The 18869-nt window shown below is 49.6% G+C and overlaps 1 protein-coding gene across 3 annotated transcripts; it reads left to right on the top strand.

Annotated features, from left to right (window-relative positions):
* The first annotated feature begins 4133 nt into the window (after positions 1 to 4133).
* On the top strand, positions 4134 to 13894 carry LOC112587359 (UL16-binding protein 3). 3 transcript variants are annotated; one of them, XM_044924107.2, is made up of 5 exons: positions 4134 to 4584; positions 10710 to 10973; positions 11200 to 11481; positions 12085 to 12220; positions 13260 to 13894. In XM_044924107.2, exons 1-5 carry the CDS (start codon positions 4512 to 4514, stop codon positions 13321 to 13323), a joined length of 819 nt encoding a protein of 272 aa, XP_044780042.2. In that variant the 5' UTR covers positions 4134 to 4511; the 3' UTR covers positions 13324 to 13894. The 3 variants fall into 3 exon arrangements, with proteins under 3 accessions (XP_044780042.2, XP_044780043.2, XP_045017847.1); XM_044924108.2 differs by having other exon boundaries at positions 4135 to 4584; positions 11209 to 11481; XM_045161912.1 differs by having other exon boundaries at positions 4136 to 4584; positions 11203 to 11481.
* Positions 13895 to 18869: the final 4975 nt, after the last annotated feature.

Here is an 18869-nt window from a genome sequence, read left to right as displayed (position 1 = left end):
TGGGGTATGATCCCTGCACAGGGCACTGCCATGACGGTGGGCAGACCACCTAAGCCATCCCTCAGGTCCTAAGCCTTGACCTGCCCCTACCCTCACCCCATATAAGGGACCAGCCTGCCTCCCCCACCGCCCTCCCCCCAAGGGAATGAGCAAGGAAACCTGTTGCTTGTGCTGGCGCCCTCACACTGCAGCACATGTCCCAGTGAAGCCTTGTCTACATTTCTTATCTGGCCTCTTATCCACTTCTATGGATTAGGGTTCTGTTCATGTCCTCCAAGAGTCTATTTCCCCAGTCCTGTGTACGTTCTGGCAGCTCTTTGGTGGGGTTAATGGCGACCTCCACCAAGAGGACTTATGCAATACCCATGTCTGCAGCACCAAGCATACCCAAGTCTGCCGAACCCAGAGCCCCTGCCCCTGCGGCATCACTGACTCAATGGGCATGTGTTTGAGTGAACACTGGGAGTTGGTGACGGACAGGGAGGCCTGGCGTGCTGCAGTCCATGGGGTCACAAAGAGTCGGACACGACTGAGCGACTGAATGAACTGAACTGAATGAACTGATTGATGAAGGAGGCCAAGAAGCCTGGTTGCTAACATACTCTGTGGCAACCATGAAGGACTACTGTCCCCTTTCTGCCAGAGCATCTGGGCATCTCTGTGACCTCGGGGTGCAACTTCCCTGTGGTGACAAGTGGCCGCCTGAACCTCGGCTCAGAGTCACCAGTTTGGTTGGTCTGCCTTCCTGGCCCCTGGAGGCCTCAGGGCCTTCATTCAGGCATTGTGCTCCCCCTCACCCTTTGTCCCTTTCCCTCATCTATTATCTCTCCACTTCTCCTCCCTCTGTCCTCTCCTCTCTCTGTCTTATCCTTCTGACAGAATGGACCTTGGCAAGGACAGCCTCACTCCTCTCAACTTAGGAGACAAAGCTCCCTGTAGCTGTCAATGGTTCACTTTGATGGGTGACAAGGTGGTGGGAGAGACTCACCTCATACCCTGCAGGTCTTGGTCCAGCAGGTTCTGCCTCATAGGAGATTTGTGAGAATGATAGAGCTTCAAACCTCTTATTAGGTAGTGGCTGGACGTCTGATCATACCAATATTCTCACTTCTATTTTCCTGCCGCCAAGAGAAGTCCCGTTGGGAACTCAGTGAAGTGGCAGATTTCTATATGCTGGTTTATGCGTGGGTGAGAATCCCACCTCTGGGCTGCAGGCCCACAGCCGATGTACAGGGGGCTGGTTTCTGGGCTTGATCACCCCAGTGGGCAGTGGACAGGGTGCTCCCTCCCTCATTGGCCCTTTCTGGAAGCCTGCAGGTTGGTGCCTGAATAAATAGACACCCGCAGGTGCAGGGGTTGAAAAGGCAATGGCTCCCTTTCCGTTTTTCAGTCTTTTCTGTCCCTCCTCCCTTTTGCTCTCCCTTGGTCCTCATACCTGCACTCCTGTCCTTTTACATCCAAGAGACTCCCTGTTGGGTCACCTTTTTCACCACCACTTGTTTGTTTTGTGTCCCCACTTCAGGCTTGAAGGTTCCCACTGGCCCCCTTGCAGAAGGGCCAGTTGAGAGAAGAGCTGCACTGGGCTGGACAAAGTGCCCCAGAGGCCACTTCCCAGTAAGACCCTCTCTTTGTTTCTTGTTTGTTAATTTTCTGTCATTGGTAGGTTCTCTCAGTCAGTGAATTTAAAAGCATTTTTGTTTTATGTACTTTCGTCTGTCCAATTGCTCCTGCAAATCTCTGCTACAATTGTGGGCATGGGTTACTTGTTGTTCAGTCACTCAGTCATGTCTGACTCTTTGCGACCCCATGGACTGCAAGAACCATGCTTCCTTGTCCTTCACCATTTACTGGAGCTTGCTCACACTCATATCGATTTAGTCAGTGATCCCATCCAACCATCTCGTCCCCTGTCATCCCCTTCTCCTCCTGCCTTCAATCTTTCCCAGCATCTTTCCCAGGTCTTTTCCAGTGATTCGGCTCTTCACATCAGGTGGCCAAAGTATTGGAGCTTCAACTTCAGCATCAGTCCTTCCAATGACTATTCAGGACTGATTTCCTTTAGGATTGACTGGTTTGATTTCCTTGCTGTCCAAGGGACTCTCAAGAGTCTTTTCCAACACCACAGCTCAAAAGCATCAATTCTTCAGCGTTCAGCCTTCTTTATGGTCCAACTCTCACATCCATACATGACTACTGAAAAAACCATAGCTTTGACTATAGGGACCTTTGTTGGCAAAGTGATATCTCTGCTTTTTAGTACGCTGTCTAGGTTTGTCATAGCTTTTCTTCCAAGGAGCAAGCATCTTTTAATTTCATGGCTGCAGTCACTGTTCACAATCCTTTTGGAAGACTTTAAAAACAAAACAAACAAAAAAGGGTACTTCCATTTCTCCCTTCCAAAATGTAAGTTTTTCACCTGGGTTCTCAGGAACCATCTGATCCATCTGTGGTCCCCCAGAGTGAGGAGGAAAAATAGCATTTTTAAAACCGAAGCAGTAAAACAAGGAGATTTCTGCTTCTGTCTTTACATGGAAATGAATTTGTAACTGAGCTGGATTTAATTGGTAAAGGGAAAGTAAGCCCTATATAAATAAACTCTCAGAAATATCAATAAAGCTCACCAGAACACATTTCTGTCACCAGGGACGACCCTGAGTCAGAATGATTGGCCAGAGATGACCCAGAAACTAACTCCATCACCAAAGAACCTGAGACTACAAGCCATGTGGCAGAGCAGTTCTCCTGGGTTCCCTTACCCTGCTGCTCTCCGCCCTGTAGCCCCTTCCCAAAAAAAGCCTCTTGCTTTGACAGCATGGAACAATTCATTTCCCAGTGTTAGACAAAAGCGCACTCTCACACCCTCAAGGAGTCCCCCTTTCTGTAACAGATGGTGACTCTGGTGGGATTTCTTCACTACGACCGATGCCGTGACTATTCAGATACTTAGGGACAAGCTTGTCCACTGACTGACCCAACCCAGTGGCCTGAACTGGTATTTTCTTTTGTCCCTTGTCTCCTCCCAACTCCAAGGACTGGCCTGAGTGCCCCGATCTGATAAGGAACAAGGTAAGGAAGAAAGATCATCGAAAAAACAAGAGAGTTCCAGAAAAACGTCTACTTCTGCTTTATTGACTATGCCAAAGCCTTTGACTGTATGGATCACAACAAACTGTGGAAAATTCTTCAATAAGTGGGAATACCAGAGCGCCTGACGTGCCTCTTGAGAAATCTGTATGGAGGTCAGTAAGCAACAGTTAGAACTGGACATGGAACAACAGAGTGGTTCCAAATTGGGAAAAGAGTACATCGAGGCTATATATTATCACCCTGCTTATTTAACTTCTATGCAGAGTACATCATGAGAAACGCTGGGCTGGAGGAAGCACAAATTGGAATCAAGATTGCTGGGAGAAATATCAATAACCTCAGATATGCAGATGACACCACCCTTATGGCAGAAAGTGAAGAAGAACTAAAGAGCCTCTTGATGAAAGTGAAAGAGGAGAGTGAAAAAGTTGGCTTAAAGCTCAACATTCAGAAAATGAAGATCATGGCATCTGGCCCCATCCCTTCATGGCAAATGGATGGGGAAACAAGCAAACAGTTAGAGACTTTATATTCTTGGGCTCCAAACTCACTGCATATGGTGACTGCAGCCATGTAATTAAAAAACGCTTGCTCCTTGGAAGAAAAGTTACAACCTACCTAGACAGCATATTAAAAAGCAGAGACATTACTTTGCCAACAAAGGTCCATCTAGTCAAAGCTATGTTTTTTCCAATAGTCATGTATGGATGTGAGAGTTGAACTGTAAAGAAAGCTGAGCATGGAAGAATTGATGCTTTTGAACTGTGGTGTTGGAGAAGACTCTTGGACTGCAAGAAGATCCAACCAGTCCATCCTAGAGGAAATCAGTACTGAATATTCGTTGGAAGGACTGATGTGGAAGCTGAAACTCCAATCCTTTGGCCACCTGATGCAAAGAACTGACTGACTGGAAAAGACCCTGATACTGGGAAAGATTGAAGGCAGGAGGAGATGGGACAACGGAGGATGAGATGGTTGCATGGCATCACCGACTCAGTGGACATGAGTTTGAGTAACCTGCAGGAGTTGGTGATGGACAGGGAGGCCTGGCGTGCTGCAGTCCATGGGGTCGCAAAGAGTCGGACACGAGTGAGCGACTGAACTGAACTGAATTAAAGGAACAAGAGCGTTGCAGTCTCCTGTAACCAGCGCACGTGGGCGCCCAGTGTAAAAGGCGGGTAGGCTGCTTTACAGGAAGGCAGGCAAGTGAGTGAGGGAGCTGGCAGGAGCTCCCCTCCCAGACCCGGTCGAGGAGCCTCCTAGTGGTAACCTGGGCGGGGCCTGTCGGCGGAGGGGTCTCCCAGGCAGTCAGCGCAGAGGCGGAGGTCCAGGAAGCAGCTGCCGGCTAGCCGGAGAGGATCGCGGGTTCTGACTTGGCAGCCTCGCACTCCTGCAAAATTGGGATCCAGGTGACAAAGGGAGAGATGGGTGGCTCCAAGAGCAGTCTTGGCTTCCTCGTTTTGCTTCTGATTGTGTTGTTCAGCGGGACGTCCAGCGGTGAGTTCGGGGATGAACCTGCTGGGGAACGCGAGGAGGTTGGATGGGGGAAGGGGGATGGGGGTGGTGTCCGTGGGGCTTCGCGAAACTTCTGGCAGCGTGTCGCCGCGGCCCCCTCCTCTTTCCCTTCCCTCGGCCCCTTTGCTCCTCGGAGGCTCCTCCCGCCTTCTTGCCGGCTCTCTGGTCCAGAAGAGGGGTGCCTTGGGTGTAGTAGTAATGCCAGGAGTTTGGGAGGTGACGCTGGGAGAAGAGGGGGCCGGGACGCGGCAGGAAATGCGGTCCTGATGACCATTTGCTGTGATGGCTTGTGATGGACCTTAGATTCGGAGGAGAAGCCCACTTCCAGCAGCTGGCCCAGTGTCTCACAGGGTTCCATGCAGCCCTGGGAGCCTGTGTCTGACTGTCCTCTCACAGTCCCCCAGTGTCAGGGGGACGGTGCCTGCTGAGGCCCACGTGGAGCCGCCAAGTCACATACATCACCCAGCACCGCAGAAGCACGTTGTCTTCCAGAACACTGTGCCTTAGGAATGCCATAGCATCTGAACTTTCTAAGACAGACTTAATGATGTGGAATATTTTCTAGATAACACTTTCATTAGGTTGAACTGAAAATGTTTGTGTAAATTTTTTGACCAAGAAATTTTTAAACAGTGTATAAAATAAATAATTTTTAAAATTGTTTCAACACAAATACTTGGACTAGCTTAGTGCCAAGTGCTTTTTAGTTTTTACCTCATCAAAGTAATGTAGTTGATTCACCCTTGAATGTGCCGGGCTTAGTTGCTCAGTCATGTCTGACTCTTTGTGACCCCGTGGACTATACAGTCTGTGGAATTCTCCAGGGTTGAATATTGAAATGGGTAGCCTTTCCCTTCTCTCGGGGATCTTCCCAACCCAGGGATCCAACCTAGGTCTTCCACATTGCAGGTGGATTCTTTACCATCTAAGGCACCAGGGAAGCTCAAGAATACTGGAGTGGGTAGCCTCTTCCTTTTCCAGGAGATCTTTCTGACTCAGGAATTTAACTGGTCTCCTGCATTGCAGGTGGATATATTACCTGCTGAGCCACCAGGGAAACCCTTAAGTTTCTTTCTTCTTCTTCTTCTTTTTTTTTAATATTTATTACTAGTCTTGGGAATTATTTGTCTATAAGATAAAATACTTTGTCTTAGGAAAAGAAAAATGAAAAAATGCTGTTGCCTTGTACAGGAAAAGGCAGTGTTGGACGAAGAAAACTTAAAAGATAGAAGCAAAAAAAGAGGAAAATACAGTAGAAACAGAAACTACTCTTTCATGAAAAATTGCCTCTTTAATTTTTTTTTTAATAAAGAGGGGTTCTGCCTTCTTACTTTGGGGAAAGTTGGAGTGGAATTGACTGAAACATCTTAAATTTGGCAGATCCTAGCATATGGCACCCCACTCCAGTATTCTTGCCTGGAAAATCCCATGGACGGAGGAGCCTGGTAGGCTGCAGTCCATGGGGTTGCTAAGAGTAGGACACGACTGGGAGACTTCACTTTCACTCTCATGCATTGGAGAAGGACATGGCAACCCACTCCAGTGTTCTTGCCTGGAGAATCCCAGGGACAGGGGAACCTGGTGGGCTGCCGTCTATGGGGTCGCACAGAGTCGGACATGACTGAAGCGACTTAGCAGCAGCAGCAGCATTTCTCAGAGCCAGAAGTGGATTTGGGGCAGGTCAATAGTAAACAATGATGATTTTATTTATTTTTACTTTCTGGAAAAGGAGATAACACAATTCCAGAAGGTGCAATCATGTTTTAAGGTTAAGACTCCCTTTTACCACACCTACAACAGTGCTATGCACAGAGTGGGTGCCTGAGTTGTGTTGGGTAAAAAAAAAAAAAGTAAACAGATTTTGTGCTTGTCTTCAAGGCTGTCTTAAGTATAAAATGGATTTTTTAAAACACTTGAAAAAATTAAAGAATTCAATTTATTAAAAGAAAAATTACATATGCATTGCACGGAAGGCTCTCAATGCCTAGCCATTGATCAGCACCTCCCTGGAGTCAAAGCTCCTCCCAGACAGCTCAGGCTGTTACTAATTGAAGCTGGTTATGACCCAGATCCTACCACTGGTGAAGGTAACAAGTGGTGGAAAAGGAGAAGCTGGTTTGTTCAGGAGCCCTGGGAAATAGTGACCTAATGTCCTCAGACCGCCTCCAAGTTTCCAGGTTAGAAAGGGGGGAGAGGTGGCTGCTGCGGGCGCATCAGCATCTTGAGCACAGTCAGGGTGGTTGGCACAAGGCGAACGTTTGAGCACCACCAAGCTTATGGTTGCAACCAGTCTGGGGGTCTGCGTGCTTGCAGCTAGCAGTTTTTATGTGCTGGGGGTCTGCTTCCTGTGGAAACAACTTGAGGCTTGTGTCAGCTCTTTGTTATCTTTCAGGGAACTGGTAATTTCATGACACTGCTATGTGGCTGGTCACAGTCTAAATTGTTACCAGTTTCCCAGCCTAAGGAGTATTCCTTTCTCCATCTTCACATGTTCTAATCCTTAACTCGTAAACCACTGTTTTGAGACTCACAGGAGGCCTGGCTGACTGAAACTTTTCTACAAACAAGAGGCAGACAGAGACCATGGTGGGCGGGTCTTTCCCACTAAGGCCCCCTAGAGCCCTTTTGGTTACAAGACCATTTATTACCCACTTTTCCATGGTCCCAAGAAGCCCAGGGCCTCCAACAGCTTTCTATCTCTTGAAGAGAATCTAAACATGCCCTCTCTCAACTGGCATCTTATCCCTTTGTCTGATAACTCACCCAGCAAAACCCCCCGACCAGACCCCCAGGACCTAACTTAGGAGGGACAGGAACAGGGTTTCCCAGAGTATGACACAGGGCTCGAGGGTGAGGCTGGGCATCCCCACTTCTACCCTTTGGTCCCACATTCATAGTGTCTAGGAATTGGCACAGCAGCAGCCTATAATGGCTATTGATTAAGGTAGGAGTTGACAGATTTTTTTTCTGCAGAAGAAAGTAAATCTCGAGGTCTCTTTAGGCCATTTGGTATCTGTCTCTAGGTGCAAAAGGACCTTCCACATTTGTGGAGCAGCAGGAGCCAAATATAATGTGTAAATCAACTGAGAACCAGACTTGTCCACTGTCCTGGTTTCTGACCCCAGTAATGAGTGACCCATCCCGTACAGAAGCATCCAAGAGCTGCCTCAGTTGTCTGTTTATGAACCAGAAACTTACCCTGTCCTGCCTTGTAGCTTCTGGTGGCGGGACTGTGATAGGAGTGTGGATCTGGCTGTTATGGGCTAATGCACCCCTCTGCTGTAGTCTGGCTTCCTTGGTTCAAGGAGCCATAGGGGACACTGCATGAAGCCACAGGTGTGAGCAGGGGATAGTGGCCCTGTATCAACTCTGGTGTCAGGCCTAGGTCACCTGCTGGCACATCTTATTTGTTCCCTGTGGCCCTGGTTATGCCAAGCCACATAATCATTTCTATCCTATGATGGCTGGCCTATCTGAACTAATGGTTGGGGTTGATGAACCCAGATCATGATGGGCAACTCTGACATTCCATGACCAGAGGCCTCATCTCTGCCAGGCCCCAGGACCATACCAGGAGCCACACTGAATGGTATGGGCTTTCTCACTGCAAGTGGTATGTCCTTTCTTCAGGACACTAGGAGTCTGTGTTGTGAGCCTCCAAGTAAAACGCCACATACAGCATGTAGCACCTTTCTGAACACAGGAAGCTACGATGTCACCGGTTCTGTTGGGGCATCTGCCCAAGAAGCAGGTCCAGCCACGCTCATCATTCACCAATTGTGACTGCCTTTGTGCCAGGACAGCAGTTGCAGCAGAGACCTAGGGTCTGCGAAGCCTGAAGTATTTCACATGTACCATTAGAGGGAACCTAGGACCTCAGTGGTAATTCAGTGGAGATAAGATAGGGACCAGAGCTCTGCAGGCCTAGGGAGATTGTAGGTTGGTACTCGTTTTCATTATTTCCTCCAGGAGATGATACTGTTTCCATGTACTATCTGGGGATGGGGAGTCAGGGTCAGAAGAATGAATGTGGAATTCACGACTATGGTGCCCTCACCCATGGTAGTTTACTAACAACACAGACTGTCCATTCATGTTAGAAGCCTAGGACGTGTGAAATGGACACTGAGTGGATCTGTGGACCCAGAGATAACCACTGTTAGCAAGACCTGGGACAGGTGTCTATTAATTGCCTGGTCCTCGGAGCATCACTTCACAGCACGGGGGCCATGATCATGCTACCATTCCTGTGCGTGGTGTTAGTAACACACTGGGTCCCATATGAATGTGGGAGTAGTTTCTCCTCCTGCAGTTCCAGTTCAGTTCAGTCACTCAGTCGTGTCTGACTCTTTGCCACCCCATGGACTGCAGCACGCCAGGCTTCCCTGTCCATCACCAACTCCCAGAGCTTACTCAAACTCATGTATATCACATTAGTGATGGCATCCAACTGTCCCATCCTCTGTCGTCCCCTCTCCTCTGATCTTCAGTCTTTCCCAGCATCAGGGTCTTTTCCAATGAGTCAGTTTTTGCATCAGGTGGCCAAAGTATTGGACTTACTTACCCCAGTAAATAACCGTGTGGCTCATCGGGAGAGAATGGAAGGACTTCTGCACTTGCTGTGGTGATGAAAGGGCCCTCCTCACTGGGACGTGGCGTCTTTCTCTGGTGAAGCCTTCCGAGAAGTAGCTCGGTTCTGGAAATTTTGGTAGGGATGTTTGGTAGGGATGGCTGCTTTCAGCCTACTGATCATCCAGTCTTGTGTTTGTCTCTCCTTGTTTTCTGTCTCTCAATCAAGCAGTTTGCATCCAGGTTCACTGACCGTCTCTCTGCCTCTAGGATCACCCTGTGCTAGGAGCCAGCATTGTACTCCCTGCAGTCAGGCCCTGGCTGGCACTGGGACTCTCTAATCACTTTCAGCTTCCCTGATAGCTCAGATGGTAAAGAATCCATGAGCAACACAGGAGACCCCCGTTCGATTCCTGGGTCAGGAAGATCTGCTGGAGAAGGGATAGGCTAGCCACTCCAGTATTCTTGGGCTTCCCTTGTGGCTCAGCTGGTAACGAATCTGCCTGCAATGTGGGAGACCTGGGTTCGATTCCTGGGTCCGGAAATTCCTCTGGAGAAGGGAAAGGCTACCCACCGCAGTATTCTGGCCTGGAGAATTCCATGGACTGTATAGGCCATGGGGGTCACAAGAGTCAGACATGACTGAGTGACTTTCACTAATCACTTTGACCGTTGTACCAAACTTTGCTCCTGACATACAACACTCAACCTGGAATCTGATCTTTCCCCATTTTCCATCCCTGTTCCTGCCGGAAGCCCACAGGAACACGGTCTCCTACCACTATCCCTGATTTCCACAAAAGTCATCCTTGAACTATTGGAGATGCTTCTCATCCGTGCTTTCCTCTCAGGCTCCATAGAGTCCATCAGGCTTTCCCATGGTGGCTGGTGGACTGGACACTTTCCTGCCCTTTCATACTGTGTCTGCCTTGGCAGAGTCACTTCCCTGAGCTTTTGATCCCCTCCTCTACCACCTGCCTCGGAAGTTCTGGATTTTCTCTTTCATGCCATGTGGGCCAGGCCTTTCTCCAGGCTTCCAAGACACATCCTAATGGGAGATCAGCAGTGTCTCCCCGGCCTTGCTAAGTCCTGTGACCCCTAATTGTGAACCCTCCCTTCTCCAACTTGGGGTTCTGTGCTCACCCGTCCCCTCTTTGCCCCTCTCCCTGTGATCCTGCTTCCTCAGGAGCATCCCCACAGGCTCCCCATCTCTCACAGGACACGGGGTTAGATTCTGACAGTCCTCTGTCATCTAGGCTTTTAAGGCATAGCAGTCTGGCACGTCTCTGCAAAGGTTATGATGTTGGGAACAGACCTGGTGGACAAAGGGACACACCCAGGATGTGTGAAATTTGCCAGGCAGGGGACTCCTCCTTCTCCACAAGGAGAGGAGGGGCACTGGCTGTATGGTGTGTGTTGTGGGGTGTCATTGCTCTGTCAGCCCAGCCCTGCACTTTACTCTGCTCTCACATAACTGGGGGAAGGGGCCTCAAGGTCTTTTTCCCCAACCTCACCCTCACTGTGTTTTGCCTTCACAGACACTCATTCTCTTTCCTATAATATCACCATTGATCCTCGGCCCAGAGATGGTCAGCCATGGTGTGAGGTTCAAGGAGAAGTTGATCAAAAGGTCTTTCTCTCCTATGACTGTGGTACGGCTAAGATCAAGTACATGAGTCCATTGGGAGAGGAAGTGAAAAGTATGAACGTGTGGGAAACACAGACTGACACACTCAGAGACACTGGAGACTTGCTCAAGGAGCAGATGCCTGACGTTACACCGGAGAAACACATAGACAAGGGTGAGTTACAAAGTCCAAATGCAGGAGGAGTAGACTGGGGCTTAGCTGCATCCACTGTTTTCGGGAGGAAAAAAAATAAAGGATATTGTCCTTCCCTAGTAGTCCAGTGGAAAGAGTAGCTGTTGCAGGAGAGACCAGGGCCAGATTAGCTGGGCCCAGGGAATGTGGACCCAGGTGGGGCAAAGAATCTGTCAAGCTCAGAGGCTGAGCTCTTTCTTTTCCTCGGTAGGGTCAGGCCCTCTGACCCTGCAGGCCAGGATGACATGCTGGCGAGAAGACAACGGACACACCGGTGCATCCTGGGAGTTTGGCTTCAATGGACAACTGTGCCTCCTTTTTGATTCGGAGAATGGATACTGGACAATGGTTCATTCTAAAGGGAGGTGGATGAAAGAGAAGTGGGAGAATGACAGAGCTGTGACGGACTTCTTCAAGGTCTCCATGGCAGACTGTCAGCGCTGGTATCAGGATTTCTTGCTGCGCTGGGAGAAAATGTTGAAGACCACGGGTAAGTGAGAAGAGTAGGAGAAAGTGGTAGTTCTCTCATGGTGACATGGACCCATCTCTCTGTGTGTGTGAAAATGATCCGTCAGAGGTGAGCTGTCCTGGGAGAACAATGGCCCGGGGATGCTCTGTCATCCTCCTTCCTCTTCCAGCTCCTGACGTCTCTCCTCACAGCACAGGCCTTTGGACGAGTGAACATGGATTCCCACGGATCCTAGACATGAGAGCATCTCTGTGATCCCAATCTCCTTCTTACTATTCCCTCTTTCCAGAATCTTCTTTTAGATGTCACCAATCCTACTTCTGGAAAACTGTCAATACCACCTCTGCTGTCAGCTCCTGAGGACTCCATCCTCAGGTCACTGTCTCTGATGTCGCAGCAGGACTGAGTGGCTGTGTTGGAAACCTTGCTCCCCCATTAGCTGCCAGAGCCCCATGAGGACTGGGCTCCTCCCTTCCCCCCGTCTCGCCTGAGGATCTATCTCAGGGGCCTCCATGTGATGTGTGTAAACTGTCTGCACAGTAGGGGTACCTGGGTCAGGGGGGCGAGCAGGCATCTGCCGAGCTTGGGGTCTGGACAAGGGCTTCACTCTTACTCTCCTTGCAGCATCACTGACCACGGGACCCTCTACAATGCAGCCCATGGCCCCAGACAGCAGTTACATCTCCTGGATCACCACTGGGGTTCTCGCCGGTTTCGTCATAATGATCATCATAGTAGCCTGTATGCATGACAAGAAGAGGTACTGAGGGCAGAATTCAGACAAGATCAGGCCTCAGTTCTGAAAGGTCCTCACTGTCAGATGACAATGGGAAGTGAGGGGTGGCTGGGGCACGGGAAGGCTGAGGGCCTATTGATGCTTAAAGGGTTCAGCCAAGTCCCCTGACTGAGCACAGACTGCTGGCTGGCAGGGCCCCCAGTAGGTGGTGTGAGAACAGCAGGCACTCAGGGCGAGGGCAGGACTCACGGGGGCTGAGAGCAGCATGGGGGCTCCACATGATGTGTCAGTGGGGAGGGGACCCACCCAGGGGCCAAGATGAGAGGAGCTGGGCTCTCATCCCAGGAGGAAGGTGTGGGAAGGCCTTTGCAGACCCAACTCCAAAGGCTTCTTCTCACAGGAAGTGGCCTGGGTCAAGCAGGCAAGGCAGGAGCCCCACAGCAGAGACTGTGGGAAGGGCTGAGGCCAGGCCTGTGCTCCTGGAACAGCAGCAGTTGTGACTCAGCCTGTGGCCTGCAGGTCACCAGCCTCCTGGGGACCCAGAGCCTCCATCACTGAGCAGCCCTGCCTTGAGCAGAGGTGCCTGGGGATGGTGGGCCTGAGCTGGGGTGGAGGCGCCCAGCTGGGGGTACCAGGAAGAGATGGGGGACAGGGACCCTGGTCCTGAGAGCTGAGTGTGCTGCTGGCTCAGAGGCTGGAGGGGCGCAAAGGAAGGAGGTTTGCCTGCAGCCCCCCAAGGCTGTCAGGAAGCAAGGCCCCTCCTCCGGGGACCTGCTCCCTGGTCCTTTAGGCCCCCTTCGGGGAGGATCCAGACCTGAGTAAAGGGAGCAGATTGATTCCTCACTGGCTCCAATCCTGAGCCTAAGCAGGGGGTGACTCTGTGATGCAAGAAGGAAGCCAGGAGGTGACAAGAAGCTGCTGGACCTGGGGTGGGGGTGGGGGTGGAGGACATAGGGGCCCCTCAGTGAGGGCGGGACTGGAGGAGGGGTTGGGGAAGGGTAGCCCCAGGAAAGTGACAGGAGTTCCTCAGCCTCCTGGACCAAAGCCTCTTTCTTTTCTGCAGGAGACGGTGCTCCCAGGAAGCGCGACAGGTGCTCTGTCTGCCTTTCTCTTGCTCTTCAGCTTAGATCCAGGAGATCAGACCCCATGAATCCTGAGTCTGTTTTCTGGTTACGGTGACACAGTAGATGCATCATCTCATGGGCTTTATCACATTTGGGGAAATCCCACTCAGCGTCTAAAAAAAAACAAAAAAACAAACAAAAAAAAAACCAGAAGCAATTTATCACCACTTCCTCCTGGTGCTAAGTGATGGAATTTCTACACTGAAATGCTCAAGTCCTTGAAGAAATCTCCACAAACAGGACATTTGTCATCGTATTCTAGTTTGTGGATAATTAGACTCTGCCTCGTGACCTCATTCTTGCAAATGATATTGCAAGAAAAATACCGTCTGCTGTTACAGGACTCAGGGATTCTTTCTGTGTCTGGAGAAATCACCTCAGCCTATTTTCAATAGAACAAAGTTTTATTTATAACTGTTTCCCTTAATAATTTATCATGCTTAGTCGCTGTGTTAGTCGCTCAGTCGTGTCCAGCTCTTTGTGACCCGGTGATCTGTAGCCCGCCAGGCTCCTCTGTCCATGGGATTCTCCAGGCAAGTATACTGAAATGGGTTGCTGTTTCCTTCTCAGGGGACCTCTCCAACTCAGGGGTTGAAGCCACGTCTTTTGTGTCTCCTGCATTGACAGGCGGATTCTTTACCATCTGAGCCACTGGGGAAGCCTATTTATTATGCTAGTGCTATTTAAATAAAAATCTCAGTACTCCAGAAAACGTGAAGTATTTAAGATTTTTGTTTTCTAAGCCACAAGAGAGGTCATGACGTTTCACCCTTTGTCCATCTTGTGGGATTCGATGTACCTGGCGATTCTGAGGACACATGGTCTGAGAGGACACGTGCACCCTGTGTTCACGGCAGCGCTGCTCACAGTAGCTGGGACCTGGAAGCCACCTACACGTCCACCCACAGATGAATGGATAAAGAAGATGTGGGACATATACACAGGGCAATATTTCTCTGCTGTCAAAAAGAATGAAATAATGCCGTATGTAGCAACATGGATGGACCTGGAGATTGTCATATTGAATGACATAAGTCAGACAGAGAAGCAGAAACACCTTCTGACATCCTTCATACTCAGAATCAAAAACGTCGTGATACAAGTGCTCTTACTAATACAATTATGTAAAGTTTAAAAATAAAATAAAATGTAATAAATAAATAAATAAAAAGGAGTCAAAGAAATACAATACACACACACACACACACACACAGAAAATAAGCAAACAAACAAAAAACAAGTGCTCTTACTTACAAACCAGAAAGAGACTCACAGACTTAGAGAATGAATTTATGGTTGCCAGGGGGAAAGGTTGGGGGGAAGGGATAGTTAGGGAGTCTGGGATCAACATGCACACACTGATTTATTTAAAATGGATAACCAGCAAGGACCTACTGTATAGCACATAGAACTCTGCTCAATGTTATGTGGCAGCCTGGGTGGGGATGGGAGGGGAGTTGGGGAAGAATAGATGCATGGATGGAAGTGAAAGTGAAAGAAGGTTAGATACACAGTCATGTCCGACTCTTTGGGATCCCATGGACTGTAAGCTGCCAGCTCGTCTGTTCATGGAAATCTTCAGGCAAGGGAGTACTGGAATGGGTTGCCATTTTCTTCTCCAGGAGATCTTCATGACCCGGGGATCGAACTCAGGTCTCTTGCATTGCAAGCCAATTCTTTACCAACTGAGCCACCAGGGAAGATAGAGACATGTAAGTAAGTAAGTAAGTGTTAGTCGCTCAGTCGTGCCCAACTCTTTGCAACCCCATGGACTGCAGCCCACCAGACTCCTCTGTCCATGAGATTTTCCAGGCAAGGATACTGGAGTGGGTTGCCATTTCCTTCTCCAGGGCATCTTCCCAACCCAGGGATCGAACCCGGGTCTCCTGCACTGCAGGCAGATTCTTTACTGACTGAGCTACAAGGGAAGCCCTGTATGTGTATGTTAAATCCCTAGCCTAGCTTCTTTGTGCTGCTCATTCAGGACTCCTGCGCTCCTCTCTGGGTGTATATTTCCACCTTGCTTCCGTCTTAAATAATCTATTTCTGTATGTCTCCAGTAATAACTTTGGTACCTGTTTTTACAGTTTTTGCCTCCTTGAAACATTCTTGCTTTCAAAGATGGTAAGAGCCAAGGGAACTTTGCATCTCGCCCCTGGTGTTTAGTGTCTAGAATTCCTCATTTTACACCAAGCTACCCAGGTTGAATTCCTGGGCAGGAAACTAAGATCCCTCTTTACCACCGCTCACTGCTGTCTCTCTGAGATCAATATTAAGGAAATATACACCTTATATCACTACACCTTATATTAAGGTGGAACTATGCACCTTAAATATACAGGTAGAGGGGCTTCACAATTTTGTCATGGCAGATTTCGCCTCTGCCAAGAGTTTAAAAAAAAGAGAAAGTCCTTCCAAAGTTAACCCGGTTCATTCCCTTGCTAGGCCCTTTAATGGCTATTGTTGTTCTTTCCTTTCTAGTCCTTGTTCATTTAACCTTTTGATTGACTTTGTGCCTGTAGGATCTACCAGTTTGAAATAGCACTCATGGTGGCTGAAGGAATAAAGCCCGTTCCAGTGGAGGGTGGCCCAGGTCCATGTAGGTCCTTGTGAGGGACTTCTGCACCTTGAGGGGAGGCTCAGTTCAGTGGTCCCTGTCCAGCAGGGAGAAGTTTTGATAGAAGAAAGCGTCAGCCCCTTAACCCTTAAGAATAAGGGTGTAGAACCCCTCAGTGGGGAATGAGACAGGCTGCGACAGTTTGCTGCAGTGAGTGTACCTGGACAAAAGTCACATCAAGCATCAGAATACAAAGAAATTGCAAGGGGCTAAAAATAATTGCATGCATGTGCAGTTGGGGCAAATAATCAACAACAAGATACAGAAAGACCAAAAACCCAAGGCGATTTCAGAGCAGCCAGGAGCAAAAGCAGGGTACTGGTCATGATCCCTGCACACAGCACCACCAAGGGGGAACAAACACCCAGGTCACCCCCCTGGCCTGAACCCAGGACCCACCCCCACCTTCATCTCATATGTGGGACTGGCTCCCCCACTCTCTGGAGCCAGCAAGGGAACATGTTACTTGTTTTTGCTCCCTCATGAGTCCCAATAAAGCTTTTCTCCCCTGAATTTGTGTCTGGCCATTTACCACATTCTATTGATCAAGTCCAAGAACCCTGGTCAGTAACACAGGAGGGCTTTTGCTGAAGGTCAGGATGGTGCTCGGAGATGGTGTCTCCAGTGGGCTTCCAGCAGAAACAGGGATTCAACATATGCAGATTCCAGGTGGGGATGCACCGTCTCAGGAACAAAGCAGGAGCAATGGTTGATATGAGTAGAGAGATGGGACGGCTGCCACGTCCTGACTGCAGAGTATGATGCTGGTTCCCAGCACAGGGCAATCCTAGAGGCAAACACCCTGGATGGGCGGCCAACCTAGACACAAACTGCACGACTGAAAGGAATGAGACAAGGGAACACTCTGGGGCTCCACTGGTGAGGACTCCGGGCTTTCACTGCCAGGTGCTTGGGTTTGATCACTGGTCAGGGAACTAAGATCCCCAAAGCCAGGCAGCTGACCAAAAAACAAAAATCCCAAGAAAAGAAAACACAAGCTGGATGATCAGGACGCTGAAAACAGCCATCCCAACAGCTTGTGTGGATACTTTGCCCAGTTTCTAGAACTGAGCCAGTTATCAGAACTGAAAATCCATTACCTGAGAGAGATGCCAGTTTCCAGTAGGAGGGCCCTCTTATCACCATGGCAAGCGCAGGGCAGCAGTCCTCTGGCCTCCCCCATCCTTGGAAGCCACAAGGCCATTGACTCAGGTAAGTGCACACTGGGAAGCAGAAGCCACCCCACATTCCTATGGACCCAGTGTGTGACTCACACCATGTCCAGGGATCTGAAGCATCATCGTGGCCCTGCTGTTATCATTGTGATGCATGAGATGCAGGGTACTGAATATATAACCGTCCTGCATCCTGCTTACGGGGTATCACGGTGTGTGAAGACCCACACAGTGGTTATTTCACATGTTCCAGATTTGAACCAATGATGGAAAAGTCTCTGTAGTTAGGAATGGGGCAAAGGCTGCCATAGTTGAGAAGTACAAGTACATTCTCATATTGTCTTTCCATTGCTACAAATAGAATGTTGCAAGACCACCCTTTTCTGGGTATGACAGAGATTAGTGACAATCATGGCCTGAAAGCATGCAGGGCTGTGATCCCTTCACATCTTCTTTTTATATGTGCCTGGTGTAAAGCATTTCTATCAATGGACGGACACTAAATATTTCAGGATTTGCAGACCAGAGGCCTCTGTAACTGCTCAACTCAGCTGTGGAAGGTGTTCATGGAAAGGACATGAAGGAATGAGTGTGGCAGGAACTGCCCCTGGGATCCTAGAACCCTGCAGCACCCATGACACAGAAGTCCACCAGTGGGGGAAATCGTGCCAGGGGTAACCTGCCTGCCTGCTAAGTCACTTCAGTCATCTCTGACTCTTTGCAACCCTATGGACTGTAGCCCACCAGGTCCCTCTGTCCATGGGATTCTCTGGGCAAGAATACCAGTGTGGGTTGCCATGCCCTCCCCCAGGGACAGCTTATGACATCCTAATCAGAGCATCACAAGCCAGCCCCACAGGGTCAGAGGCATGGCCACGCCACTTGTAGTGGGGAAAGCCTATCATTTAAACATGGCTACTGATATGGTCCTGAGTCTGGTAGAGAAGGGACCTCCGGTCTTGAGGAACTGGGCTCATCCACTCGGTAATCGTTACTGAGAGGTCAGCTGTCATAGGATAGAAGTGATCGTGTGCTTTGGCATAAGCAGGGCCACAGGAACAGATAAGATGACCAGCAGGGGACCAAGACCTGACAGCAGAACTGTGGTACCTCCCTGTCCTCTGCTCACCTCTGTGGCTTCACACAGGGTCCCTGTGGCCCCTTGGAGTGTGGAAGCCACTCTACAGCAGAGGAGGGGGGCCTTAGCCTGTAACTGCAGGACCCACCCTCCTATCACATTCCCACCACCAGAGGCTACAAGGCAGGACCAGGCAGGGTTGTGATTCATAAACAGGCAGCCGAGGCACCTGCTGGATAATTCCCCAGGTGATAAGTCATCCAGTGCTGGGGCTTGCAAACCAGGGCAGTGGTCAGAGGGATTCCTTTGGTTTTTCACGTTGTCTTTGCCTGTTGTTGCACCACAAACCTGGAGATGCACAGAGACAGACGCCAAAAGGCCTGAAGAGACAGACAGATTTATTGTCTTCTGTAGAAGATTTCCCCAACTCGTGTCTTAATCAATAACCCTTATAGGCTGCCATCTCCATGGACTGTGGACGATATGAATGTGGGACCAAAGGGTAGAAGTGGGGGTGCCCCTCCTCACCCTCAGGCCCCACGTCACACTTTGGGGGACTGAGCTCCCGACCCTCCTGGGGACCAGGCTGGGAGGCTTTTGCTGGGGTAAGTCCTCAGGCAAGGGGATAGGATGCCAGTGGTGGAGAGTGTGATTCGGGTCCCTTCACAGGTGGGAAGGT

Source organism: Bubalus bubalis, chromosome 10 (assembly GCF_019923935.1).
Source record: "Bubalus bubalis isolate 160015118507 breed Murrah chromosome 10, NDDB_SH_1, whole genome shotgun sequence".
In the NCBI taxonomy this organism is placed as follows: Eukaryota; Metazoa; Chordata; class Mammalia; order Artiodactyla; family Bovidae; genus Bubalus; species Bubalus bubalis.
The sequence above is the reverse complement of the archived record's forward strand: the minus strand, read 5'-3'. Positions and strand labels throughout refer to the sequence as shown.